At 41.0% G+C, this 25,064-nt stretch overlaps 1 protein-coding gene across 2 annotated transcripts; it reads left to right on the top strand.

Annotated features, from left to right (window-relative positions):
• The first annotated feature begins 1,231 nt into the window (after positions 1-1,231).
• On the top strand, positions 1,232-23,665 carry SMAD5 (SMAD family member 5). 2 transcript variants are annotated; one of them, XM_064388121.1, is made up of 7 exons: positions 1,232-1,380; positions 11,194-11,719; positions 12,891-13,142; positions 14,316-14,435; positions 15,056-15,277; positions 17,681-17,937; positions 18,844-23,665. In XM_064388121.1, exons 2-7 carry the CDS (start codon positions 11,317-11,319, stop codon positions 18,985-18,987), a joined length of 1,398 nt encoding a protein of 465 aa, XP_064244191.1. In that variant the 5' UTR covers positions 1,232-1,380; positions 11,194-11,316; the 3' UTR covers positions 18,988-23,665. The 2 variants fall into 2 exon arrangements, with proteins under 2 accessions (XP_064244191.1, XP_064244190.1); XM_064388120.1 differs by having other exon boundaries at positions 11,112-11,719.
• The last annotated feature ends 1,399 nt before the right edge of the window (positions 23,666-25,064 follow it).

Raw genomic sequence — 25,064 nt, 5'->3', positions numbered from 1 at the left:
CATGGAATCCAGTTTCTCTTTAATATACCCTCATCTCTAATAATTCACTCAGTTAAAATTGACAAGAAACACTTGTGCCTGCAGAATGCTTAACCAAGGTCAGACATCACTGTGGCACACTGGACATGTTTTTGGCCCAGTACATATCTGAAATTTTCTTCTGTGCAGTCCAAAAGCAGCTTTGAGGCAACAGTGCTCACTTCCATTTCACACAATGAGGACAGTAAAAGTCTGTCCTGTAGTGGCATTATACAAAGCAGGAAAATCTTCATCTGTGCAATTCTTTCTAGAGCCATCCTTAACACTGCTGACACATTTTCTTGAAGTTTTACTGTGTATTTTAGTAATTTACTCAGACACAGCCCCCTGGAGGACCTCAACTGCCCCAAGACATTGTGGATAACACCCAGTCCCACCAGAGATGAGGCTGGGGGCGACCATCCCTCTCTCTACAACTCCCTGGAGAGAGGTTGTAGCCAGGCAGGAGTCGGGCTCTGCTCCTGGGCAGTGACAAGACAAGAGGACACAGTCTTAAGCTGCACCATGCTGGGCATCAGGAGGAATTTCTTTGCAGAAACCGTGCTCAGACATTGGAAGGGGCTGCCCAGGGAGGTGGCGGTCACTGTTCCTGAAGTGTTTCAGGAAAGACTGAGCGTGTGTCCAGTGCCATTGCCTGGTTGACGCCGTGGCGTTGGTCAGAGGTTGGGCCCAGCGATCTCCAGCTCTTTTCCAGCCCAAGTGAGCCTGTGGTGCTGTGAGAGCAGTGCCCGTGCCCAGGCCGGTGTCAGCCGCTGCCGGGCAGCAGTGCACGGTACCGCTGAGGCACGGTACCTACTAAAGGCACGGTACCGCTGAGGCACGGTACCGCTGAGGCACAGTACTGCTAAGGCGCGGTGCCGCCGGGGCACGGTACCTACTAAAGGCACGGTACCGCCCGGGCACGGTCCTGCGGGAGAGCGCCGGCCCTCGGCCCCAGCAGCGCCCGCCATCGCAGCGGGACCTTCCGGGCCTTTTGTACTCCTCCGTTACGTGGCACGTTACTTTCTAGACATGGAACCCCGCACACTTGTTTACTAAATCATTATTTACGTTTATTTCACAGAGCGGGATCGAATCCCCACAGGGCCCCTTCCCACACGGCACCCGGGCCCGGCCCGGCCCTTTTCCCGCTTCCTCCCGCCGCCGCCGTGGCGCGCGCGCGGCCCCGCCCCTCGCGCACATCCGGGTCCCGGCGCTGGCCCCGCCGGCCCCGCCGCCGCCGCTCCCGTCCCGCCGCCTCCCCCGGCAAAGTTTCGCTGTAGCAGCGGCAGCAGCGGCGGCCGCGGCCCAGCCGGCGCCTCACGGACACCCGCCCCGGGGAGGCCGCCTGCTCCGCGCCGGGTGGGTCGGGGCGGCGGGATGGCTGCGGGAAGGGTTGCGGGCCGCGGGGTCGCGGCGCTGCGGGTCGGGTTCCGGGCAGCGGCGGGGCTGCGGGGGGGACGGGGCCCAGGCCTCGCGCGGGCCCGCGGTGACACGGGGGTGCCGGCGGGGCGGAGGGGACGGGGAGCGGCCTGCGGGGGAAGGAGCAGCCCCGCGAGGGCGAGGAGAGCGCGGGGCCGCCCGCGGGGCTGCTCGGACACGCGTGGTGCCGGCACGGGAGCGGACATGGCACTGCTCGGCACTCGAGAGCGTCGTCTCGTTGTTTGTTGTTCGGGATTTTTTGGTTTTTTTGGTTTGCCTTTTTTTTTTTTTTTTTTTTTTTTAAGACGAGGACTCTTAACTGGAGTCAGGCCTGACCGAGCGAGGGGAGAGCAGCAAACACGTTTGCAGGCGCTGGCAGAGAGGCGGGAGGCGATGTGCGGGCTCGCACACACACGCACACACACGGCTCTCTCTCACACACACACACTCACACACACACACACACACACACACTCGGCTCTCACACACACACACACGGCTCTCTCTCTCTCACACACACACACACACGGCTCTCTCTCTCTCACACGCACACACACACACACACACACACACATACACACACACACATACACACACACACACACACACACACACACACACTCGGCTCTCACACACACACACACACACACACTCGGCTCTCTCTCACACACACACACACACACACACACACGGCTCTCTCTCTCTCACACACACACACACACACACACACACACACGGCTCTCTCTCTCTCACACACACACACACACACACACACACACACACACACACACACTTGTCCACCTTGGCCTTCCTGCGTGCCCAGCCCTGGCAGCTGCCTGACAACAGATGCACAGCTTCGCCGATTTAGAACGGCAGTTTTTGTCTTCTGCGGGTTGTAAATTTAATAGAGGAAATATGCTCTTGCGGTTGAAAGCACAAGACTGGAAATCAAATGATCGCTGCTTTGTTCCAGTTGTGGGGTTTCTAATGTGACCTTAAGGTGATTGAGTGATATTTCGCAGGAAAGTGAGATAGGGAAGAACTGATTCAGCAGTGGTGTTGAATGTATTATTGAATAGGTTCAGTAATAGTTGTTGAGTCTCTTGGTAGAATAGGTAGGGATTTAGAAATTCCATGCAGTGAATCACTTGGGCTCGCTGCTTTAGCAAAACCTCCAAGGAATAACTGTCAGCATTTGCATCAGCAAAGTTTTGTCTGTCATGGGAAATTAGATTGTCAGTGTATGATGGGTTTAGATGAAATCTCATGCTGTTTTCATTCCTTCGTTAATTTCAGATAATTAGCCTTCCATGGGTGGCTTTAAAAGAATGAAAACTGAAATGAGCATAGTTCATTGCGTGTGTCAGTTACAGAAGTTCTGCACAGAGTATCTTCCTGGTATTCTGAGGAATCACAGTTCGACTGGAGTAAAGAAAAAGGTGCAAACATTTGCAGGCATGTGCCTGTGCTCATCAAAACCTGTAATGCTTTATGAAGTTGGCAGCTAGTGGTAGTGGAAGTTAATGGAAGCAGCAAATAACTTAATTGAAGATGTTTCATAATTAGTGTGTTGTAACTTTTGAGAGTGCCCTGTCTGTGTTGGATTTAATGTCTTAATCCCTACCGTTTGATAGTGGTTTACTCTTACCTCTGATATTAAAATTTTGTTCACTTGGCCTTGAAATTGCTGCTAAGTGACTAATGCCACTTATTTCTGCAAAATAAAACCCCAACAAACCATGTGCTTGCTGGGATACCTACCTTTTTCAAACTTTTCCTTTCAAATGTGGAGGACATACATTTGAGATTTTCTCTTTTTCTGAAGAGGACTTTCCTGATGGAAGCCCAGATCGACAGTCATGATGAGGCTGACAAATGGAAAAGAAGGAAGAGAGTCTTCCTCTGCATTTCTTTCTGTTGATGACAAAAGATCACAACAGGGTGTGCTGCTGTGTGCAGCTGTGGTGGGTGGTTTTTTTGGGTTTTTTTGAGGTTTGTAGTTTTAACCTCTAATGGAACTTGAAGGAACAACTGTAATTGTTGACCTTGTACTATTTTGTACTTGTTAGGAAGTCAGATTTTTGCACCTGGAGTGGGTGATCTGTACAGAGTTTTTATGGTCACAGAATATTATTTGGGCTGGAAAAAAAATCTCTCCCAAGATGGAGCACTCATGCTCAATAAGGAACTTTTTGGGCTTATTTGAATGTTCTTTGCAAATTATGTTGTGATATTTAATGCTTTGGAGGACATATTTTAATTGCAGTAAACTGTCCTCTATTTTCTTTATAGATGTCTAAGGAAAGTGCTAGGAACTCTTTTATTGCTCTTGGCTGAATTACATACCTGTGGCAATTTTGTGCAAGTCCCTGTGTGTTCCCTTCCTTCCAGTTAAGGCCTTGCTGGTTACATTCATGTTTGTTTGGGTTTTTTAAATTAAGCACGTGTTTCTTCAAATATCTCTGTTAGATCTGGTGGAATGAATTTTAATCTGTTAATGTTTCTTTAAAGATCTTTACTGATTTTTTTTTTTAATAACAGGTAAGGAGCTCGTGTTCAAAACGAGAAGATTTGTTCTTGTGTGAGCTGAGTGCACTTGAGATATCTTCATGACTAACGATAAACAGCTCATTAAAAGCAAGCTGAGCAGTAATTTAACACTTTTGCCGTTATCATTAGTCACAGTGCAAGTTCCTGCCCTGTTTTCTGGAAGCCTTTTTAGCCGTGCTCCTGTGACCACGTAGAAGAGTTTGGCTGGCACTGGAGCTTGACCAGCGTGGGTTGGCAAGGTGCAGGACGCTGCCTGCCAAGTCCCTATCCCCACTGAGCTACCACCAAGGTTGAGCCTGCCAGCACTGTCATCCTTGACAGAGGATCTTTGTCAGAGTCCCTGCTACTGATACACCAACTATGAAGTAGTGTCTCTGAATTCTGGGTCAGTGGATGTCACAAACTGACAAATTTAGAATACTTTGCCATTCATTCATTCTGTGCAAGGGGGAAAAAAAAGTTGCTGAATTACTATTGTCAGTGTTCCCTCCAATCCTGTAGCTTTTGTAAACTTGTCACAGGCTTAATGCCATTCACTTGGAATGAAGTGTATACACACACACACACATATACATCTTTATTTTTTGTCTTCTTTTAAAGCTTTTTGGCTGACCCATTTTGCAGGTTATACTTTCTGTTGCCAACTCATAGTTTTTAGAATCTTGGTCTTTAATGAAGGTCTTGCACAACAGAGTCTATATTTTTAGAAGGCTTTGTCCAGCTTGCTAATTTTTTAGCATACTTTAGGGTTTGTGAAAAGTACAAGATGCCCTTTATTTTCCCATTTTTGTCTCCAAGTGTAGTACTGAGGTCATTCCTAATCACCCACTTGCTTGTTCATGTCCAACCTACCAATGGAGGCATAGGCCTTTGTTTTCATGTTTAGTGAAATGTAGCAGTGCTTTTCTCTGGAATTTTAATTAAGAAATGGATTCTAAGTTGTAGTTATCTGCTTTGGTTAGAGTAGATCTTAAATAACCTTAAAACAGGAGGCAGTTTCAGGGCTGTCTACTGTTGATGGTGGCATTTTCCAGCATAATGGTTCTGCTGGAAAGTGCCAGTTAGCTGAAATAGAAAAGTGAGAAAATGTACAGTTCTGATAAAACACTTAAGGAAGACAGGTTTTGCTTCTAAGATGGAAATTATAGTTTTGAGAATTTCTACAAAAGCTAATTGCTCAGTAATTAGAGCAGCTGCAGAGACCAGGGCCATGGGAGCATTGCATTTTTTTTTGTTGTAAATGTGGATGCTTTAAGAAAGTGAACATTTTAGGCATAGCAAGTTTTGGTGTTTTCTCCCTCCCTCTCCCTTCCCCTGTATCAAAGTTACACTCAAATTTTGCCATGATGCAGAACAAATTCAAAACTGTTCTTCAATTATAATTTTTCTGAGCTTTTATTGACATCAGATGGAAGTGAGGGTGCTTTGAAAATGCAGTGGAGCTCTTTTAGTGATCTCTTTGCCTGGACCTCTTTTGTGGTATATATCATTATCACTGGTATTAGTTTTTGACAGTAGTTTCTGAGAAACTACTTTAAGAAGAAACAGAAGCATCACTTTGCTATCTGAGTTATATCTTCTATGTACATGGTATTGCTCTTTGTGCTGGGCCTCAGAGTTTGTTAGGTTTTTTAAAGGGAGTGCTGGTTAAATACTTCTCAGCTGACAGAGCTAAATGCTTCAGCATTTTTTTATGCTGTGTTAGATGGTGTACAGATGTGGAAATTAAAAGCAAAAGTATTGTGTGAGAAAGCTCTGTCAGCAATTGTCTGTAGATTTTTCTGTTTGCAGGGCAGTAACAGTTGGTAACAGTTTTGAAGATACCAGACAGTTATTTTCTCTTCTTGTTTACATATATTATCAGTTAGATTATATTGCCTTACAAGGCATGTTTGAAGCAAGAAATCCAGTGCTAGGGTAAAAGCACCTACGGTAGATTTTTGTCAACTGGATGCCAGTTCTCATGAAAATACCACAAGTTCCTTTTTGATATAATTTATAAAATCTCTTTCATCTTTTACTTAAACTTATGGGGAGAAGAGGCAAAAGAAGTTTTTTCATTGGTGGTATTCCTTGTTGCACAGGGTAATTGAAGAGAAATCTTTTCTGTGGAGAGGCTGTGGCAATGGTTTGAAGGATGCAGACCCTTCAAGTTCATTGAACAAGTTCTTTAACCACAGTGTCATCTTGAGATTTGTGCTATGCCTGATGTGTATGGAGAAACTGTGCAGCTAACATTTCTCCTGTTTCCAAGAAAAGACTCCTAATATGTGCCATTACATGGGACTGTGTGCTGGGCTACAATGTAAGCTTGGGAAAATGATAATAAAACTCAAGCACAATCCTGCACAGTTCCTGTCAGGAAATTTATAAGGAAAGAAAGATTTTAATAAAACCAAGTGAAATGATGTGTGAGGTTGTAGTTTTAAAGAAAGTATTGATCTGTGTATATAGCATAACACACTGTAATATACTACTGCAGTTGAGTTTCTGAGCTTTCTGTATGAATATGTATGTTAATGTGTGTATGGAGTCAGAATACTTGAGCATTTCTGAGTTTGAAGGGCAATAAAGTTAAGCACAAGAGCTGACTGCAAACAGCTTTAACTGCAGATCTGCAGCAGCTCTAATGAACTCCCAGTTGTGCTGCTGCTTATAAGTGGTGCTTTGTTTATTGTATAGAGTTGAGTCTCAAAACAGCTTCTAATCATCAGCAGTGAAGTTCCTTGTTTCAGACTGGGTATGATGCTACAGGAGGCTTCTGAATTTGCAAACAAGTAAATTAGTGGGAAGAGAATAGTCCTTGTGTATTTGACAACAGCCTTAGTACTGGCAGTAGGAAGGGAGAGTTATTGGTTGTACCCATTTTAAAATTGTTTTTCCCATTTTATTCTTGTGCTTGTGAAAGCATCATTCGCTGCCTGCTGCTTGGGATGATGGTTTGCTTGGTTAATGGTACTTCAAACCTAGGTTTTGCAGGTGGGAAATTATTTTGGAATCAATGGGAGAACATGTTACATACAAAATGCATCTCATGAAAATAGGTACACCATATGTAATGTTACATTTTCTGTTCTGCAGTGGCTCTTGCTCAGGTCCTTTTAGCCAGGAGGAGATTCCTTGGTATGACATCAAATGAACCTACTGAACTTGCCAGTTTATTGGAGTAGGCTAAGAAAATTCCACACGAACTGCTAAAGGGAAGTCAACTTCCTTGGGATTTGTGATGGCAGATGGAAAGTGGTAGAGTTCTCCCATCTGCATAAATGGAATATAAGTTCTGTTGTTGGCCAATTTTGTTTATATATATTTGTATATACTTCAGGCTGGCTGGCTGAAGTATTAAGGAGGGGGTTCAAACAATGGACCTGTTCACCCAACTAGTTTCCTTCCATTTGCTGTAGTCATTAACAAGAACTTTTAAAGTATAAATAATGCATGCCCCAAAGTCTAATTTTGATACAACGATTACTTCCTTTTATACTTGCCCTTTGAAAGCCCCCTCATGCTACTCCATGTAATTCATTACACTCGCTCCTTAAAGAGTGTTTGTAGCTTTTTTTTTAATGTAACATTGTGGTTTTCAGTCGATGTTCTCTTGTAGCTCAGCTGAAAAGTTGTTTAATAAAAGAAGGTAATGCATAATAGACCCTCTGCCTCGTAAGGAAATTTAAGCAAGCTTTTTTCCCGTGAAAGTTGTTACCAGCTGTGTCTAGAGGTGCAGCAATAAGAGTAATTTGTGCACCACTGAATGAGAATGTGACTCTTTAAAGCATTTGTTTCTGTATTCAAAGCTCAGTGATGCTCTGTGGTACTGCAATCACAGCTCATAACTTGTGCTTTTAAGCCTCAGAAGAAATTGATTGTAAGTACAGATGATCTGGGGAAGCTGTTCCTGGCAGATGTCAGGATTACTTAGAAACCTTTCACAAATTAGATGCTGAAATTACAGCAAATGCAAGTAAATGTTCTAAATGTGGTTTATGCCACACATTCAGAAATCTAAAAACCCTGCATGAATTGCAGTTTCTACATGGAAATGTTTGGTATCTACAGAAATACCTGAACCTACGGCTTTGTGGCCTTAAATAGCTCATGAAGCCAGCTCATGATTCACGAACCTTTTTAATTCTGCCTTGTTTTCTTAAGAAAGGCAAAAGCTGTAAACCTTCAGTGTTTTGCCATCCAAAATGAACTGCAGGCAGGTGTGCAATGGGATAAATTCAGTGTCATTTTTTACTTCTCAAACCCTATTAGTATTTTGTTGCATTTTCTTCTTGAACAGGTTCAAATACACTTCTACTGAAGAGTCTTTAAAGCCTCATAAGTGGCCAGAGTGGAGTTACATTGAATGGTATTAAGGACTCAACAGTCTCATTTTTCAGTGTTACATTTTTAGAGTTACAAACATGTATGTGCAAACTTTTTTTGAAGAAGGTGAAGCAGTTTTGATCAAATCTGTTCTGATGCTTCTGAAATACTTGTTTTACCAGGCTTTGCTTTTGTTGCTAGGCCTTCCAATGTAAAGTTTTTAGACTTAATTATGTTACTTACTGCTGGCAGATTATTTCTAAAATGATAGTTTGTAGGACAGTCATTTATCATAATTCCCTTGCCACTTGCTCTACAAATACTAATTACTTCAAAATATCATCCTAGTAGAACTGTTCCAACTTCCTTTCCTTTTGGTGAGCTTGTTTATTCCATGAGTGTACTTGTGGGTAAATGATGTTAAAATTATATAAAACAAATAAAATGTCTTTCCTAGTTCATCCATTGTGTTCAAAGTAATAAAAAACAAAATAAAATGTTACATGATCATAGCATAGAATTGTAGATCTTTAAATTTGGTTTCTTAATACAGTTGGGGCTCCTGTAATGGGATAGATCAGGGGATGTTTGTTAAGATCTCCTTTGAGCTTAACCAGAGGAATTTCCAGTGCATCTTCGGCCTTGATGATGCGTAAGATTCTTTGAAAGCATAGCTGAAAGCAAAAATAGAACATTTTAATTGTCTTCTGGTCTGAGATTCTAGGTGGGTTCATTTCCTTTTCTAGGGGTGTGAGCAGTTGCTGATCTTGCAGCTATTGAATGTATGCAGGGTTGAAAGTTAAGTTAGTTGCGACTATAAACAGCTTTTACTTTTTGAAACAGTAAACTTTTATCCTCAGTAAAAGAAAAAATTCAGTCTGAGTTCCTGGCCAAGTTTATTTCCCTTTATGTATTTCCTGTTACTTTGAAGGGTGCAAAGATTCTTATGTGTAATAGTCCGAGGGAACTAAATTAGTCTCAAAGTGCAGACATGGTGATATTTCTGAAGAAAACAGGTGATACATAATTATTTGAGTTTTTTCCTTTCGTTTTTTTCTCAATACCTTCTTCTAGAGAGTTACTGAAGTAGTGGGAGACTTCTCTTTTTTTTTTCCATTTTGTTTTTTTTTATGAGAGCTCTAGGAAGAAAGACCTTCAAACAGTTTTTCTGTTTGTTTCAGTAATATGGAAAAAAAATCGGAAAACCAAAACAAAGTTGAATAATCAAAGAAGTACCAATGGGATTAAGCTACTGCATTAAATAAATTGATTTTTTTCCTGTAAAGGAACACCAAGTGTCCTTGGGTTTGTTCCCTGTTTTCCTCACCCTCTAACTCCCTAATAGAAAATATAGGATGGTTACACTTGGGACATGACTGCCTTGCCTGGGGATGTTTGCTGTAGCTTTGGCTGCTGCTGCTCAGCACATGGTTTTGTTATATAGAAAAGTCTGTCCAAGTGCCTGAGTGAGCCTGTAAATGTGCCCAGACACTTAAAAAGCCTTATCAGATGACTTTTAGTTTATCAAAGATGGAGGAAAAAAGATCTTCTTGATTATAGGTAGCAATCTAAGAGAACCAGCACAGAGATATTTAACATTTTGCTCCCCCACCCCCTTTTTCTCTTATGTGCAGATTTGATGTCTTGGGCTGGGGTAGGTGTTCTAATTCACCGTGGTTTATCAAAAGTGGAGAGACAATGTTGTTTGGCAGTCTCTGTAGCAAGAGAGGAAGCATCTTTTGTTATTGACATCCTTTCTCTTAGCTCTGCTCTTGCTTTTTGCCAGCTGCTCATTGTCTATACTTGCTTATTTAGTATTCACAAGGGATTTTACAAGTTCTTATCAGTTCGTTGCCACAGCACATCATTTCCTCTTGTCATCGGTACTCCTTAAATTGCTGGGGGGAGGATTTGCATTAGGGCTGGTGAGTGGTAAAACACCATTCATGAGCCAGTTGTTCTGCTCTTCTCCTTTCCGAGGCACTTTGTAGTAAAGGTCACATTTCTAGTGCTTACTCCACCATGTCTTTTTCCCCCCTTCTTTTTTCTGGGGAGAAGAAAACAATTTTCTTTTGCCAAGGCTAAAAATATCCAGCTCTTCAAATACTCTTCTTAAAAGATATAAGGAAGTGCAGCATAAAATTAGCTACAGCTAAAAAAAGGTTGACCACCTCTCTGGGTGGCTGGAGAAGGTTTGGTTTGTGCTTTTTATTGGGTTTTTCTTTTAATTGTGCTTTGTTTTCTTCATCTACAGTTTCTTCCTAATTTCTTTTAATACTCTCAAAATCATGGGGTAACTAATTAGAGCTCAAGAAAAAGCAGATGCATTAGGATTTTTTTCCTTTTTGGAAATAAAGATCCATTTCAGAAGCTGAGTATTTCTGTGCAATATTGGCCTTGGAACTGGTGGTTCCACCCTGCCTCTTCCCTGTTTCTTCAGGGAAGTTTTCTCATAGCAGGTTTACTCTTCTAATACAGCACTGTGACAGGGATATATTGCTAGTTTTAAAGCATATTTCTCAAGCCTATCTTCTGAGAGAAAGTAGTCAATTTAAGGAGTGATAACAGGAACTGTGCTGTCCCTACTGACCATCATCCCTTGATGGTCCCTTTTCCCACTGACCAGTAGTGCAAGCTTTGGGGAATGATTACTTTTTTGGAGTGGGGTCATAGTACTACTGGGATTTTGTTTTGAAACAAAATCTGGTGCAATGCTGGGGTTGAAACAGGAAGTCTTCTCATATATGCCTTTTGTTTTACCACAGCCTTTACTTGTTTACTAATTCCTTGTTAAATTATCTTTTTACTAGAACTAAATTGGAGGAATCGATCATCATTTTTGATGTGAAGGCTTCATCACTGACATCTCTATGTTCATTTGTCATCCTCCAGGAAATAATACGGCTCATCAGTTGCAATAAGTGCTTTGGGTGTACACTGACATTTATTTGGAAAAAAAAAAAAACAACAACCCAACAGATAAAGCCCAACAAACTTTTTGAAGACTTGTGTCAAATGACGTCAATGGCCAGTTTGTTCTCCTTTACTAGCCCAGCTGTAAAGCGTCTGTTGGGCTGGAAACAAGGAGATGAAGAGGAAAAATGGGCAGAAAAAGCTGTTGATGCTTTGGTAAAAAAGCTGAAAAAGAAAAAGGGTGCTATGGAAGAACTGGAGAAAGCCTTGAGCAGCCCAGGGCAGCCCAGCAAGTGCGTTACTATCCCCCGCTCCTTGGACGGACGGCTGCAGGTTTCCCACAGAAAGGGCCTTCCCCACGTCATCTACTGCCGCGTGTGGCGCTGGCCGGATCTGCAGAGCCACCACGAGCTGAAGCCCTTGGATATTTGTGAATTTCCTTTTGGATCCAAACAAAAGGAAGTCTGCATCAATCCATACCACTACAAGAGGGTGGAGAGCCCAGGTATGTTTGAGAGTTATTGTCCTAAAAACGAAACTGAATCTTTAGTAACCGCCTAACTATTCACTCCATCCTCTTCCTCCTCGGGTGCTGTACAGCCAATTGAAAGTGGTGTGTGAGGCAGTCTGGGAGAGGAGTGTTCAAAGTGCACATTACTGGTGGGGTTTTTGGGATCACCTTTTTCCCACAGACTTCTTAAGCCTGCTGCCCTTAAAGTTAGTAGCAAAGTTCTCCTTTGTCGTGAAATAGAATGCAGTGATGTGTTCTTTCAGGTTCAGTTTCTTTGAGAAACTTGTTTCAAAACCTCAGTCCTTGCAAGAAGGTTGGTGGCTGCCTTTTAGGGCCTTGCTATTTAATCAGTGTGTGACGTGAACTGGGGAAATGAAAAATAAAATTAATAAAATTCTGGGGTGGTAGAGTTCCCCACATGACTTCCAGTTAGGAGACAGCAGAGATGAGTAGAACCAGGAGATGTGATCAGTTAGTGGAAGGTATGTGTCAGGTAAGGAGCCTGCTGTTAAAGTGTGCTGTGGGAAAGGTGAGGAGGGTTGGGATTGCAGTGGGAGAGATGAAGAATGTTGCTCTGGACAGTGTGGTGAGAAGTTGCTTCCCTTGCTCCCCAGAGTGGTTGTAACTCTACTGCATTGACTGAAGTGCTCAAGTGCACTGCTGCAGCACTGGAATTCCAGACTCCAGCAGTCCTGAAGTTAAAATATATGGCAGTACAGATTTTGTTTCTCTTCAGTGGAAGGGACAGTATGTAACTATATAGCTTGACTGTAGTAATAGAGACTGTATTTTCATTTTCTCTGATTTGCTAATGTATTCATATATGTTTTGCACTTCTGCATCAGTATTTCAGTATGTGCCACATGTAGCCTGGTGTGGTTTACTGTTTTTAAAAAAAGGTCGTCTTCGAGTTGTGTGAAATACGTGTGTGTGATTTTGTGATTCTTGCAAGAGTAAAGTATGAATCTTCCATTAAGAATGATGTAAAAAAATGAAGGAGAGGATAAAGGGGGTAAAGGCATGCCACATTCATCCCCTGCTCCTCTTTCCACCCCTGCTAGAGCTGAAATTATCACCATGAGCAGAATAGCACATTATTTGTGTCTCTTACCTTGTATCTCAGGTTTTCATCTAAATGTATCTGGGTTTTGTTTGTTTTTTGCAGTTCTACCTCCAGTGTTAGTGCCTAGACATAGTGAATTCAACCCCCAGCACAGTCTGCTAGTTCAGTTCAGGAACCTCAGCCACAACGAGCCCCACATGCCACACAACGCGACGTTTCCGGACTCCTTCCAGCAGCCCAACAGCACTCCGTTCTCCATCTCCCCAAACAGCCCCTACCCCCCTTCTCCAGCCAGCAGCACTTACCCGAGCTCCCCAGCCAGCTCTGGCCCATCCAGTCCCTTTCAGCTGCCAGGTGAGTACAGCCTGCATGGCAGTTCCATAAAAATTACTGAAATGTCACATGTTGTTGTGACCCATGACCTCAGGAACTGGTGATGTTTGCCATAAATGGCTTTTTCTTTTGCATTTTATGGGATTTTCTTCTTAGTTTTGTCACTGGTTGGAGTTAATTGTTACAGTTTTATTTTTCCAACTGTTTTTTGTCACAGTTGTAATACTGGTGAGGGTTTTTTGTTTGTTTGGTTGGTTTTTTTTATGCAGCTTTGCTACAGAATAACTAATCTATACTTTAGAAGAAGAATTAGCAATGAAAAGAAAGCAAATGCAGGATGCTGAACAGGAAGCTTACTGATATATTTCATTGAATAAAAACATTTAAAATAAGGTGTTTAACTGGAAAAAAGTAACATTTTTGTTGGGATCAGATTAGATTAAACTGATTTGCTTTAACTGAGTTGGAAAACACAGAAAAAACAATTCATAGGGCCAAAGGAAAGAAGTCTTACTGGTTCTGTCTGATTATTGGTGTGGTTTATAAAGCCAGGAATTTAATAAAGACTTCGTTTTTCCACTAGCTCAGTGGCCTAATCTTTGTAGTCTGGTTGCTCACTTCCCCAGAATTGTCCCAGTGAGAGGGTGTCTGTTGGCCAAGTACTGGGATCACTGGGGTGGCTGCATTTATGGGGCAGAGTGGGGTGTTACCACACTGAGTGCTGTGCTGATGGAAGGAAACAGTTCTGTAATGAACTCAGCCTGCAGGAGCAGCAAAAACCCCCAAACTGTTCTAGGCCTTTATTACATTAAGCAAATAGTTATTTCTTCTACTGCTTTGTTTTTGAACGCTGAGAAGAGGGTAGGCAAGAAAGCTCATGTTTGTGTGACAGAAAGGGGGAAGCAGAGTCATCAAGCCCAAATGCAGGAGTACAGGTATTAAAGAAAAAAATACAGAAAGAAAAAACTGTATCTCTTAATTTTTCAAGTTTCCAATCTTGTTATTGGTTCCATAGGTGAAATTTCAGCTGTTTGAGGAGTTTACTGTGAAGACAGCTGACTGTGTTCAGATTTATTTGAAAGCAAGGCCAAATTTTTTAACATCTTGTTGGGGAATATTTTCCCCATACTGTAGAATGTATAAGTAAATACTCTAAATTGTTGAAGTTTATTCTTCTTTTTTTCATGTTTGTAGCTGATACTCCACCTCCTGCATATATGCCTCCTGATGACCAAATGGGGCAGGATAATTCACAGTCTATGGACACAAGCAATACAATGATCCCTCAGATCATGCCAAATATATCTACCAGAGGTAAGTTGTATAGTCTGCTGTAAAATTATATAGTTTGGCTTCTGAATGAATAATTTCAAATGGGCCAGTAAATCTTGCTGGTAGGTGGAAGCAGTCCTCCTAGCTAAACTGGGGCTGTAAGAGACATAACTGAGAAATAAACTTACCTTGCTTATTTTTATTTTCATATTTTCCTTTCAAAGCCTCAGGTGCATAATGTTGTTTACAGTGAGTTGAATTTTTTTTTTAATTTCTTTTCTGCAGCCTTTGCCTGTTGCTGGAATAACATTTGCACAAAGGCTCTGAAAATTGAGTCCCAAAATACCAGTTTTAAGAGTTTTTTAAGAGTGGGCAGAAGAGTTATGTTTAACCTGCTATCACATAGTCTTTTCTGTGTGTGTAAAGGTTGTTTTTGTTTAATATCAGGCTTAAAATTGTGAAAAAAAATCATAAAATCAACTGGCCAGCTAAAATGCACAAAGGTAAAAATCTTTTAAGATTTATAATCAGGACACTTGTTGCCCATCATAATTGTTTACTCAGATTTTACTTAGCTGTTGGTATTTTGGAAGGTCTGCTTGACAGTTGTAGCTTTAATATTTTAACACTTATGTAAACTGTTAATTCCATTTGCTTTTCAGATGTTCAGCCCGTTGCCTATGAAGAACCCAAACACTGGTGTTCCATTGTGTATTATGAGTTAAATAACCGTGTTGGGGAGGCTTTCCATGCATCTTCCACAAGTGTCTTAGTAGATGGGTTTACAGATCCCTCCAACAACAAGAACAGGTTCTGCTTAGGTTTGCTCTCCAACGTTAATCGCAACTCAACGATCGAGAACACTCGACGGCACATTGGCAAAGGTGAGACTGAGTTTGTCTTGTGGCAAAGGTGAGACTGAGTTTGTCTTGTGGCAAAGGTAAGACTGAGTTTGTCTTGTGGCAAAGTTAAGACTGAGTTTGTCTTATGGCAAAGGTAAGACTGAGTTTGTCTTGTGGCAAAGGTAAGACTGAGTTTGTCTTAGGAATGAGAAACCAAGTCCTTGGTTTTATTTCTAGCAGCAGTGATAATTCTCAGATGAGAATGCTAGAGGTAATCTGGGATGTGATACATTATCTACCTCTCAGGTATCAGAAAACTTAGTTAGGCATGGTTTGATTCTAATTAGTCAGGAATTGCATGCATTTTTCTTTGTCACTAATTAAAAAGACTAAATATTACTCCTTCCTTACCAAACTAGATTGCCATTGGGGCTTGCTTGTTAGGGTAGATGTAGTGGTCTGTGTTTCAGAACATTACAGGATATGCCATGGTATTCCACATTGTATCTGCTTCTTAAATTCTGCATACACCTTTGCAGTATGTCAGAGATTTTTTTTGTTTTGTTGTTGTAAGGTATTACCTTCTGTCTACAGTATGTTCAAATACCTTGGTGAGTTGGCAGCAGGACTTTGAAGTGCTAATGCAAAACTGCAAGGGCTCATTTGTCTGAGTGAATACATGGGGCGTGGATGTGTGTGGGAGGGATTCCTGGAGACAGCAGGTTTTGCAAGATCTTCTAGTTTTCTTGTACTGTTTTGGCTGATAGTACGTAGAGATGCACAGTTTTCATCTTTGATGGAATGTGCCTGGATTATCTTAAATTGTAGAACACTTTTTCTGAATGTATTTTTTTTTGTGATTAACTCAGTCCTGAGAAGAGAACTCTGTTTCTCTTGCACATGTTTAGAAGCCTTTTTACCACCTAGGAGCATTTGGTAAAGTTGGTCTTGAGTTTTGATTAATGAAAGTTCACCCTGTCCCATAACATTCTTTTAATTAGAAACTACTACAAATATGACCAAATTTTGCAGATAATTTGGAGACCAGAAGTTCTGTTTGTATCTGTTGGAAACTTGGCTCTCCAATGCAGTTGTCAAAAAAAAATTATAATATTATAAAGGAGAACAAGTGATTTTTGGGCATGGTTGGTTTGTCAGGCTGTTTTGTTTTGGTTCACCCCTTTTAGTGGTATAGATAGAGAAATCTTGTGCATCTGCCTGAGGTCAGAAGTGTAACCAGGACCCATCATCATACTGTAGAATAGTAATGAGCTTTAAAATGTGCATCTCTAATAGTAATTATTGAACTTAAACTTTGCTTTATGGTAACTGTTCTGACAACAATTAAGGTTGCTTAGAGACAAAATACTGTTTATTTATGGCTTTTGCTTGAAAGGTCTTGAGGTTTTGCCTCCTTAGAACCACCCAGTCCTGTGTGCTAAGGTTTTTTACTGTAGCTGGCAAGTGGTGGTCACTGCCTTTTTAAATTAATAGGGCTGTGTTGTGAAAATGCAGTCTTGCCCACCCCAGATTCTCTGACAGCTGCTTGTAGTTGTTGAAGTCAACAGTTCCTCTGTAACCTCCATCCTACCTTAGTCCCAAGGGGGTTTAGCACTGTTTACAGCAGTGGCTGCTGTCTGAAAGATTAACTTGCATCTGTTGATTTGCTGCAGCCTCCTCTGGCACATCACGGGATGGTCCATAGTGGATTCTCAGGGTATTGCAGGGAAGACTTAAACGGAGCTGAATCCCAAGCATGTAAAACTGGGACAGGGGAGGGCAGGCAGGTGTCTCAGTGAAGCAGCAGGGAGCACCTGAGTTTGGGTGCTGAAGGGATGGGCAGCTTTTGTATATTAATTTTTAGTCAATAATAATGTTGTATAGACGTCAAAACATGTGCATAGCTGAATGCAGACAGATGTGGTAAATCTGGGGGCTTTGTTGATGTTAAGGTTTGTAAACCCTGATGGTAATTAAGTGGAGCAGCTAGTTGGACTTACCTGTCCTTCAGCTTGATAAAATGTAGTGAAAATCAGAGCAGACTGTGGATATTCTTTCCATTCATGTCCCATCACTGACTCTTCTCCCAGGACACACCTATTGCTGTTCTACTTGGTGTAGGCAGAAGCTGCCAGGTGTATAAAAATGGGGGTTTAAAATCCACATAAATTCTCAAAAAAATAGCTTGAAATAACAGTTGAAATGTGGCAGTAATTTTTTCATTCTATTCTGTAATTGATCAGAGAAGGACATCTAGTGGCTGGTGTATCATGAGCCTGATGTGCTCAAATGAGACAGTGTGCTACAGTGCAAGCAAAAGCTTTCCTGAGAACCTCCTCAGGCAGAAGTTTGCTCTTTTTTCCCCAATAAAATAGAATTTAAGATAACTACCTCAAAATCAGAGACAACAAAGTAATTTGAAATGTTCTTATCTTTGTTTTCAAGGAGTTCATCTCTACTATGTTGGTGGAGAAGTCTATGCCGAGTGTTTAAGTGATAGCAGCATATTTGTACAGAGCAGGAACTGCAACTACCACCATGGCTTTCATCCAACAACTGTATGCAAGATTCCCAGTGGATGCAGTCTGAAGATTTTTAACAATCAGGAGTTTGCACAGCTTTTAGCTCAGTCTGTCAATCATGGATTTGAAGCAGTATATGAGCTCACCAAAATGTGCACCATTCGAATGAGTTTTGTAAAGGTAAATTATTCTGAGAGTATTTAAGTTTATTGTGGGTTTGGGTATTTAGCAGTAATTCCATTAGCACTGTAGCAAAGCTGTTCTGGCCTGATGTGGTTCTTTTCAATTATAAGTGTATTTAAAGTAATTAACTGAGGGAGAAGGAAATCAATGCAAGAAAGGAAAAGCACATTCTATATTGAATGTTGGCTGTGTATTCAGTTACTTTAGTATTCAGGACTGGAATTTATTCATTATGGTTGCTGTAATTTTGTTAAAGGAGATTTAAGTTCATGGTCTAAATTTCAAGGAGTAAAGTGAATAGCAAGTCCACTAAAAGAATGTGAGTAGAAAGGGGCATAATTATTGAAGACAATTTTCAGCATCTTCAAATTGATTATTAGTTTAAAAAAATCCCTGGTTATGGAAAAAAGACATGATTTGAGTTTCTGAACATCTGACATGATTTGAGTTTGCTGAGCATTATTTAATCAAGGTGTTGTCTGTCTCAGGTTTAGTGTGGAGTCCAAACTTGGGGCTTTCCAGGTGTTTTGTTTGCATCTTGTCCAAAAGATGTCTCATTGGTTTTGTCAGTTATGATAAATATTGCTCAGTTTGAGGGTGTGGAGGAGAGGGAGCAGGAGGTTGAAAGAGAAGAGAGATGTGGCCATGGCCAGGAGGCATCCTCAAGGCAGCAGTGAGCTCCACAGGAGGCTGTGGCATGCAAGGCTTGATTCAGGCTTCAGGAGCAGCTTCCCTCCTGCTCCTTCCCAGCCTCAGGTTTGTTCCTTTAGATCAGTGTGACTAGATTGTGAATTACCTTCAGATAAGTATCTTGAGATCATGATTTCCTGCTTCTTGTTGGTAGTTAATTTAAAAGACAAGCATATCCTCAAATTGATCAGTGCCATTTTGTTCATTTTCTAGGGCTGGGGAGCTGAATATCACCGGCAGGATGTCACAAGCACCCCGTGCTGGATAGAAATTCATCTTCATGGGCCCCTCCAGTGGCTGGATAAAGTACTTACACAAATGGGTTCTCCTCTTAATCCCATCTCATCTGTTTCATAGTGCTGAAATTCCATCTTCAGCCTTATTTTTAGCGAACTTATTCTAATTCTAGAGAAACTTCCAGTGGATACTGTGAGCTATATGGAGAATGGATCTTATGATTTAACTTTTTTTTTTTAGATCCCTTTGTGACCAATTCCATTGTGTATAGCTAATCAGTTTTACATTTCAAATTGTTCTTGTGATGCTTAAGTGACAGTTGAGCCCTAAGGGAAAAAAAAAGTCTATTGAAAAATTCAGAACACTTTTCCCCTTCTTCCCCTTAAAACCTAAACAGACAAATGTCTTAACTGGAAAACCTTTTTGTCCTGTAGGGACAAGGATTAATGAAGACTGACTTCAGAAAATAAATACATATCATAATTTGGGATTTTTTTAATGTGTTTTAATGAAACTGTTTGAACATGTGCAGCTCCAGCTTGCAAGCTGTATTTTTAGCTTAGTGTTTTAACATCTTAAGGTTGACATCTGTCATAAGCAAAATTAGACTTTATTATGGCTAATTTGCCTCAGATTGAACAATGTGATTTTTTTTTAATGTACACATGAAATATACTTTTTACAAATATTGGAGTGGTGTAAAAACACTTGTATTTTCTATTGGAAAATGCTGTCATAAACACATTGTATATTAATGCAGAATAGCAGTTTTTAGCCTTTTCCCACTTTGGTTTTGTAATATCTCTTTTAACCACCATTTTAAAGTAGTAATTGATCCAAGGTAAACATCCTGCACGGTTCTGGAGTAGTGATTCTTGTTTTGCTTTGATTTACACTCATGCCGTTTGGATTTGGTTGCCAAGGCTATTTCTTTTTAGGTACCTTTCTCTATTTTAACATAAACACTACTATTTGTAAATGGCAGTGCTTACTACTTTTTGGAAGGAATAAGTTTTTTGTTTTCTTTTTGATGTTCTAGCTGTTTATTTTACCTGTCTGGAATTGATCTGTGTTAGGCCTTTTTAGTCTCTCAGTAGACATTATGCAGTATTAGTGATTACACTGTATTTAATTCACTTTCAAGTTTGAGTCTCTTTGAAGACTGTGAGTGGCTTAGCAAATGAGTAACTGAATGCAGAAGCTTTTACTTCCAGATCATGTAATTTAATTCAGACCTGTTGGTAATGACCAAAAGTAATCACTTCTTTGTAGCCTGCATGAAACAGTGCTCTTGATCCTGTCCCTGATGGCAGGGCTTCAGTCAGAAGACTTGTAGCTGTGGTTGGCATCTTTATGGGATTAAAGGACTGTATTAATATGACAGTGGAATTTCTCTCTCACATCTGAAGAATCACAGAATGTTAAGGATTGGAAGGGATCTTAAAGATCTCCCAGTCCCAACCCCCCTTTCCATGGGCAGGGATACGTCCCACCAGACCAGGTTGCTCCAGCCCTTCTCCCACCTGGCTTTGAACACTACCTGGGTTGGGACATCCAAAGCCTCTCTGGGCAACCTGTGCTAGTGCCTTACCAGCCTCACAGTAAAGAATTTCTTCTGTTTGTCTAAGCTAAATTTGCCCTCTTCCAATTTGGACCTCTTACTGCTTGTCCTGTCACTACAGTTCCAGACAAAGAGTCCCTCTCCAGCTTCCCTGTAGCCCCTTCAGATACTGCAAGGTTCCCATCAGGTCTCCACTCAGCCTTCCTTCTCCAGGCTGAACAGCCTCAACTTTTTCAGCCTCTCTTTGCAGGGAGGTGCTCCAGTCCTCTTGCCAGAATTGTGACCTTGGGGCTTGCTCCAGCAGTTCCACATCCTTCTTACACTGGGGGCTCCAGAGCTGTGCTCAGCACTGCAGGTGGGGTCTCACAAGGGCAGAGCAGAGGGGGCAGTGCCCTCCCTCACCCTGCTGCCCACATTCCTGGGGATGCAGCTCAGGATTCTGTTGGTTTTCTGGGCTGTGAGTGCTCAGCTTTTCATCAGCCATCACCCCCGAGTTGTTCTCTGTAGGGCTGCTCTCAGCCACCTCTCTGCCCAACCTGTAGGTGTGTCTGGGATTGCTGGGACCCACGTGTAGGACCTTGCACTTGGCTTGGCTGAACTTAATGATGTTTGCATTTGGAAAAGTAGAGAATTTAAACACTGTACTGAACACTAAAATCAATTACATAACATATGCATATTTCCGTCCTTTATATCATAAAAAAAGAGGCTGAGAGAAACATGTTAAGAGAATAAGAAGTTAATTATATACAAAATTTTGCATGCAGAAAGACCCTATTATATTGTTTAAACTCACCTTGCTTTTTCTCTTTCCTGAACACCTTTTCAGAAAAGGGTTCAGTGTTTGGGGGAGAGGCTGAAAACTATTATGCAAATACTTATTAAAAGATGTGTTGCAGTTAATTACTGCAATCCTGAGAAAATTATTTTTTTAAACAAGTCCTTTTGTCTTCTGTTGAATGACAGTTTCTCTTCAAGTGTGGAAATCATGCATCGTATGGTACCTAAGTAACAAATGATCTTAGAGGATTAAAATTGTTTACTTGTCATTAAAATGTTTTTTATGAATTGCCTTAAAGGAATAAACTGTAACACTTCTGCAGAACCCTAATGTTCTCTTGTACAGGAATTTCTGTATTACTGTTTTGGTTTTTTGTGTTTTGTTTTGTTTTTTTAAACAGTTTCTCAAGTATGTTTGAAAACAGATGAGTGCATTTTCAGGAGAAGGGGAGTAACATTATTTGCCACTTAGCTTTGGTTTCTTCTCTTTCATTCTTTGGAGCTGCAACCCACAGACAGTTCTTTTGATTGAATAAGATGCCAAGTCAGTTGGCCACAGGATCCTGCTTCTATTTTCTTCTTGGGGCCTGACGTTTGTCAAGTTGCTGAATATGTATATTTAACACTACAGAATATTATATTTCTTGACTAGCTTATGTAATAAACAACATGGCACATTGAATTAAGGAAAGATTGCTGTTGTAGGTACAAGATTTTACTTTATCCAAAATGTTTTTCACCTGGCTTCTCTCTGTTCACTTGTATGCTTATATGTGGCCAACTGAGTGACTCAAGAATGGGTGCTGCAGTGGGTGCTGTGAGCCAGAGCTGGTGTTTAGTGCTAATATTGTGGTTAGATTGGCTACCCATGCACTGAACCATAATTTCTGCAATAATATCCAGTTAACCCACTTCTGATGCTGTCATTAAGTACTGAAGTGCTCTGGCATTTTTCTGCTTGTGTGCCTATTCTGGAGCTGCAGTAGCTGCCGTGCTGGGATGCCCTTGTGACTGCTGGCTTTGGCAGGGCAGGCTTGCAGCAGCAAACCCAGTCAGATTTGTCTGTGCACTGCTCTGGTCCTTCCTAGTAGGGCTTTTTGGGAGCTTTCTGGTTAGCAGATTTTGTGTGCTGCTGGTTCATGGTGTTGCTAATCCTGTTTTGTTCATCTGTGCTGCTGATACAATATTCAGATATGGGTGCATGGATAGATTGGATAGAAGGTGGTTTGGTGCCCAGCAGTGTGTAAAGTGTCAGGAGAGCGGGGAGTGCTGCTCCTGGTACTGCACATTGTGCAGAAATCACCCCTTGGTCTAGAGACAGGGATGGGGAGATTGACTCAGCCAGTGGTGTGCTAGGGGCAGATGGAGCCTTTCCACTGCAGCCCAGCTTAGACTGAGTGTTACTCCTCAGTAAAAACTGATTTGGCCCTTGTGGTGTATTTTCTTCTTTCTGGGCATCTTTCTGCTTTGCACCAGCCCCAGCACTGGTTGGCAGCTTTGGCAATACCAGCAGAGAGCGTGGAGCAGGTTTATCCTGGAGGCTTTCCTGGGAGTGCTTTTACAGTCCCTGAGATAAGAGAGCAGCTTGGCTGCTGCTCCTTAGGCACTGGGCCCTGCTGGCAGTCAGGCAGTGCCTGTGCATCACACTCATGAACTGCATTAGGCATGAAGGGCTGACACTGGGTTATAGAATCTACAGGACCAAAATAAAACCTTCTAGCATGACTGACCAGTGAGAGACAAATCTGACAGAACAGCCCAACAGGCAAAAGAATGAAGAAACAGCCCAGATGTCAGGATTCGGGATAGAATTGTTTAAAATGCTGGAATTCTTTTAGTTTTGCTTGAAGCAATGATTTCCCCCTACCACCCCCACAGTATTACAGTGTGAAAGTTGTCAATTCTTGGGTGTAAGATTAACTTGGATTCTTGCAGTATAACTCTAGAGGCCATTAAAATGTGTCAGGCTTCCTCACTAGTCTGAAATAGTAACTTTTTTCAGGATATTGTTTTACTTGCTCAGAGTGTTGCTGGTGATGGTTTCTGGAAAGGCAAAGAAACAAACAAAAACCAAAAACAAAACCAAACCATTTTCTAAATGTTTTGCTTCAAATGACAAACATGTGACTAACTTTCTTCTGGAGTTGTGAAGTTTCTGTTGAGGAGGGTTTCCCATTCTGAATTCAAATCAATAGACCAAACCATCAGATTACAATATAATGTTGCTTTCTTGTGCTGCTCCATAAACCTGCTTCTGTGTTTGTTGCAAGCATAACCTTTATGCTTTTGTTTACATTGTAGAAAACACAGTTCTAGCAATGAGGTTTTTTCATTTAACTCTAAACATCTTTTTATTTTGTTAATTTTAAAATTACTAGGTTTTGCTATGTTATGTTTTTAAAGATATTTTTTGCATACTGCTGCTCATATTTCAATAAACAAAACAAAAACCCCACAGATTCTTCTGATTTCCTTTAACTCTGTGTCTCAAGTATTTGTTTACAAGGGTTAATTTATCACGTGAAACTTGCTGCTGATGCCTCTCCATGTTCATATTCCTCCTCACACAAAGGTGATCCTGTCATTTTAAAAATACTTTTCTGTAGCTTTTTGGTAACATAAAAGCTGCTGTGCTCTCAAAAGCAGAGACTTAAATTATTTCATAACTTCATTTTAAAGAGTAGAATGCAGCCAGCCAAAATGGTATCATTTTGATAGTACTTCTAGAACTATTTTTGTACTACCAACTGAAGTATTTCTGTAAGACCTCAGCAATCTGATGTCTTTTGGGGGTGGTTGGGTTTTTTTTTCCTGCTGTGGCCAACCAAAACATTTTGAAACAACTCATGGTACCTGTATGTGTTGAGCTTTGAACTGCTGACCAAAAGCCTTTCAGTGACTGAGGGCTGAGCAGATACCTCTTGTAACCCAGAGCTGCTGCAATAAAATGTACATTTAGAAATTTAGTGAACTGTATATTAGCTTGTTTTTAAAGACTGAGGGGAAGAAAATTTTTCCCTTGTTTACCAAGATACTGCAGAAATAGAGGGTGAAAAGTAATGTGCATATATTAAATCTTTTTTTGGCAGGATGAGTAAAACAAAAACACTGAATCCCAATTCCACAATGACAGATGATTTCTTTAATATAAAACTGAAATGAAAATGTTGATACAGCTTTATCTTGTCTGGGCTTCCTGCTTTGGGATTTAGTTTTACCAGCAGACTACCACCTGCAGTAATACTCTGAAATTCTGACATTTTCTCAATAATAAGAGCTTTTTTCCTCTGAATGAGAATCCAGTCACTCAGGTAAAAATGTATTTTTTTTAATTAAACTTTTGATACTGTACTATTTTCATGGGTTTGCTTCTAAAACAATGATTGCCATGAAAATCCCCAGAAGACTTACTGTGCTAGTATTACACAGAATATACAGCCTAATTTTTGAGCAAGATCTCAGCTGAAGTTTCAGTGCCTTATTGGCTTTTTTGAAGCTTTATGTGTATTTTTATGAATAGTTTTTTAAGTAAAAAGCAAGGAAACAAAATACTTTGATTATTAAAAGTTTTAAATAATGTAGAAATGAAGAGGGGCTTTTTTTAATCGTATTGGTCTTTGGGGAATTTGGAGGTAGAGTAACAACTCCAGGAGAATAGGTAGCCAAAGAAACCTCTGAAATTCTTTATTCGTAGGATTTTTACAGATGGAAAAAAAGTTTTGGGTGAAACAGCCCTCTTCCACCCACTCTTCAACCTACACTGTGTGTTAAATAAGTCAGAGGCTGCTTCTGTTCACTGCGATGTGAAAAGCAAATTAAAGTAATTAAACACTGGGTGTCCCATACCCTGTGACAG

This window comes from Passer domesticus, chromosome 13, assembly GCF_036417665.1.
Source record: "Passer domesticus isolate bPasDom1 chromosome 13, bPasDom1.hap1, whole genome shotgun sequence".
NCBI classification, from domain to species: domain Eukaryota; kingdom Metazoa; phylum Chordata; class Aves; order Passeriformes; family Passeridae; genus Passer; species Passer domesticus.
Note: the sequence above shows the minus strand (reverse complement) of the source record. Positions and strands in the feature narration are given on the sequence as shown.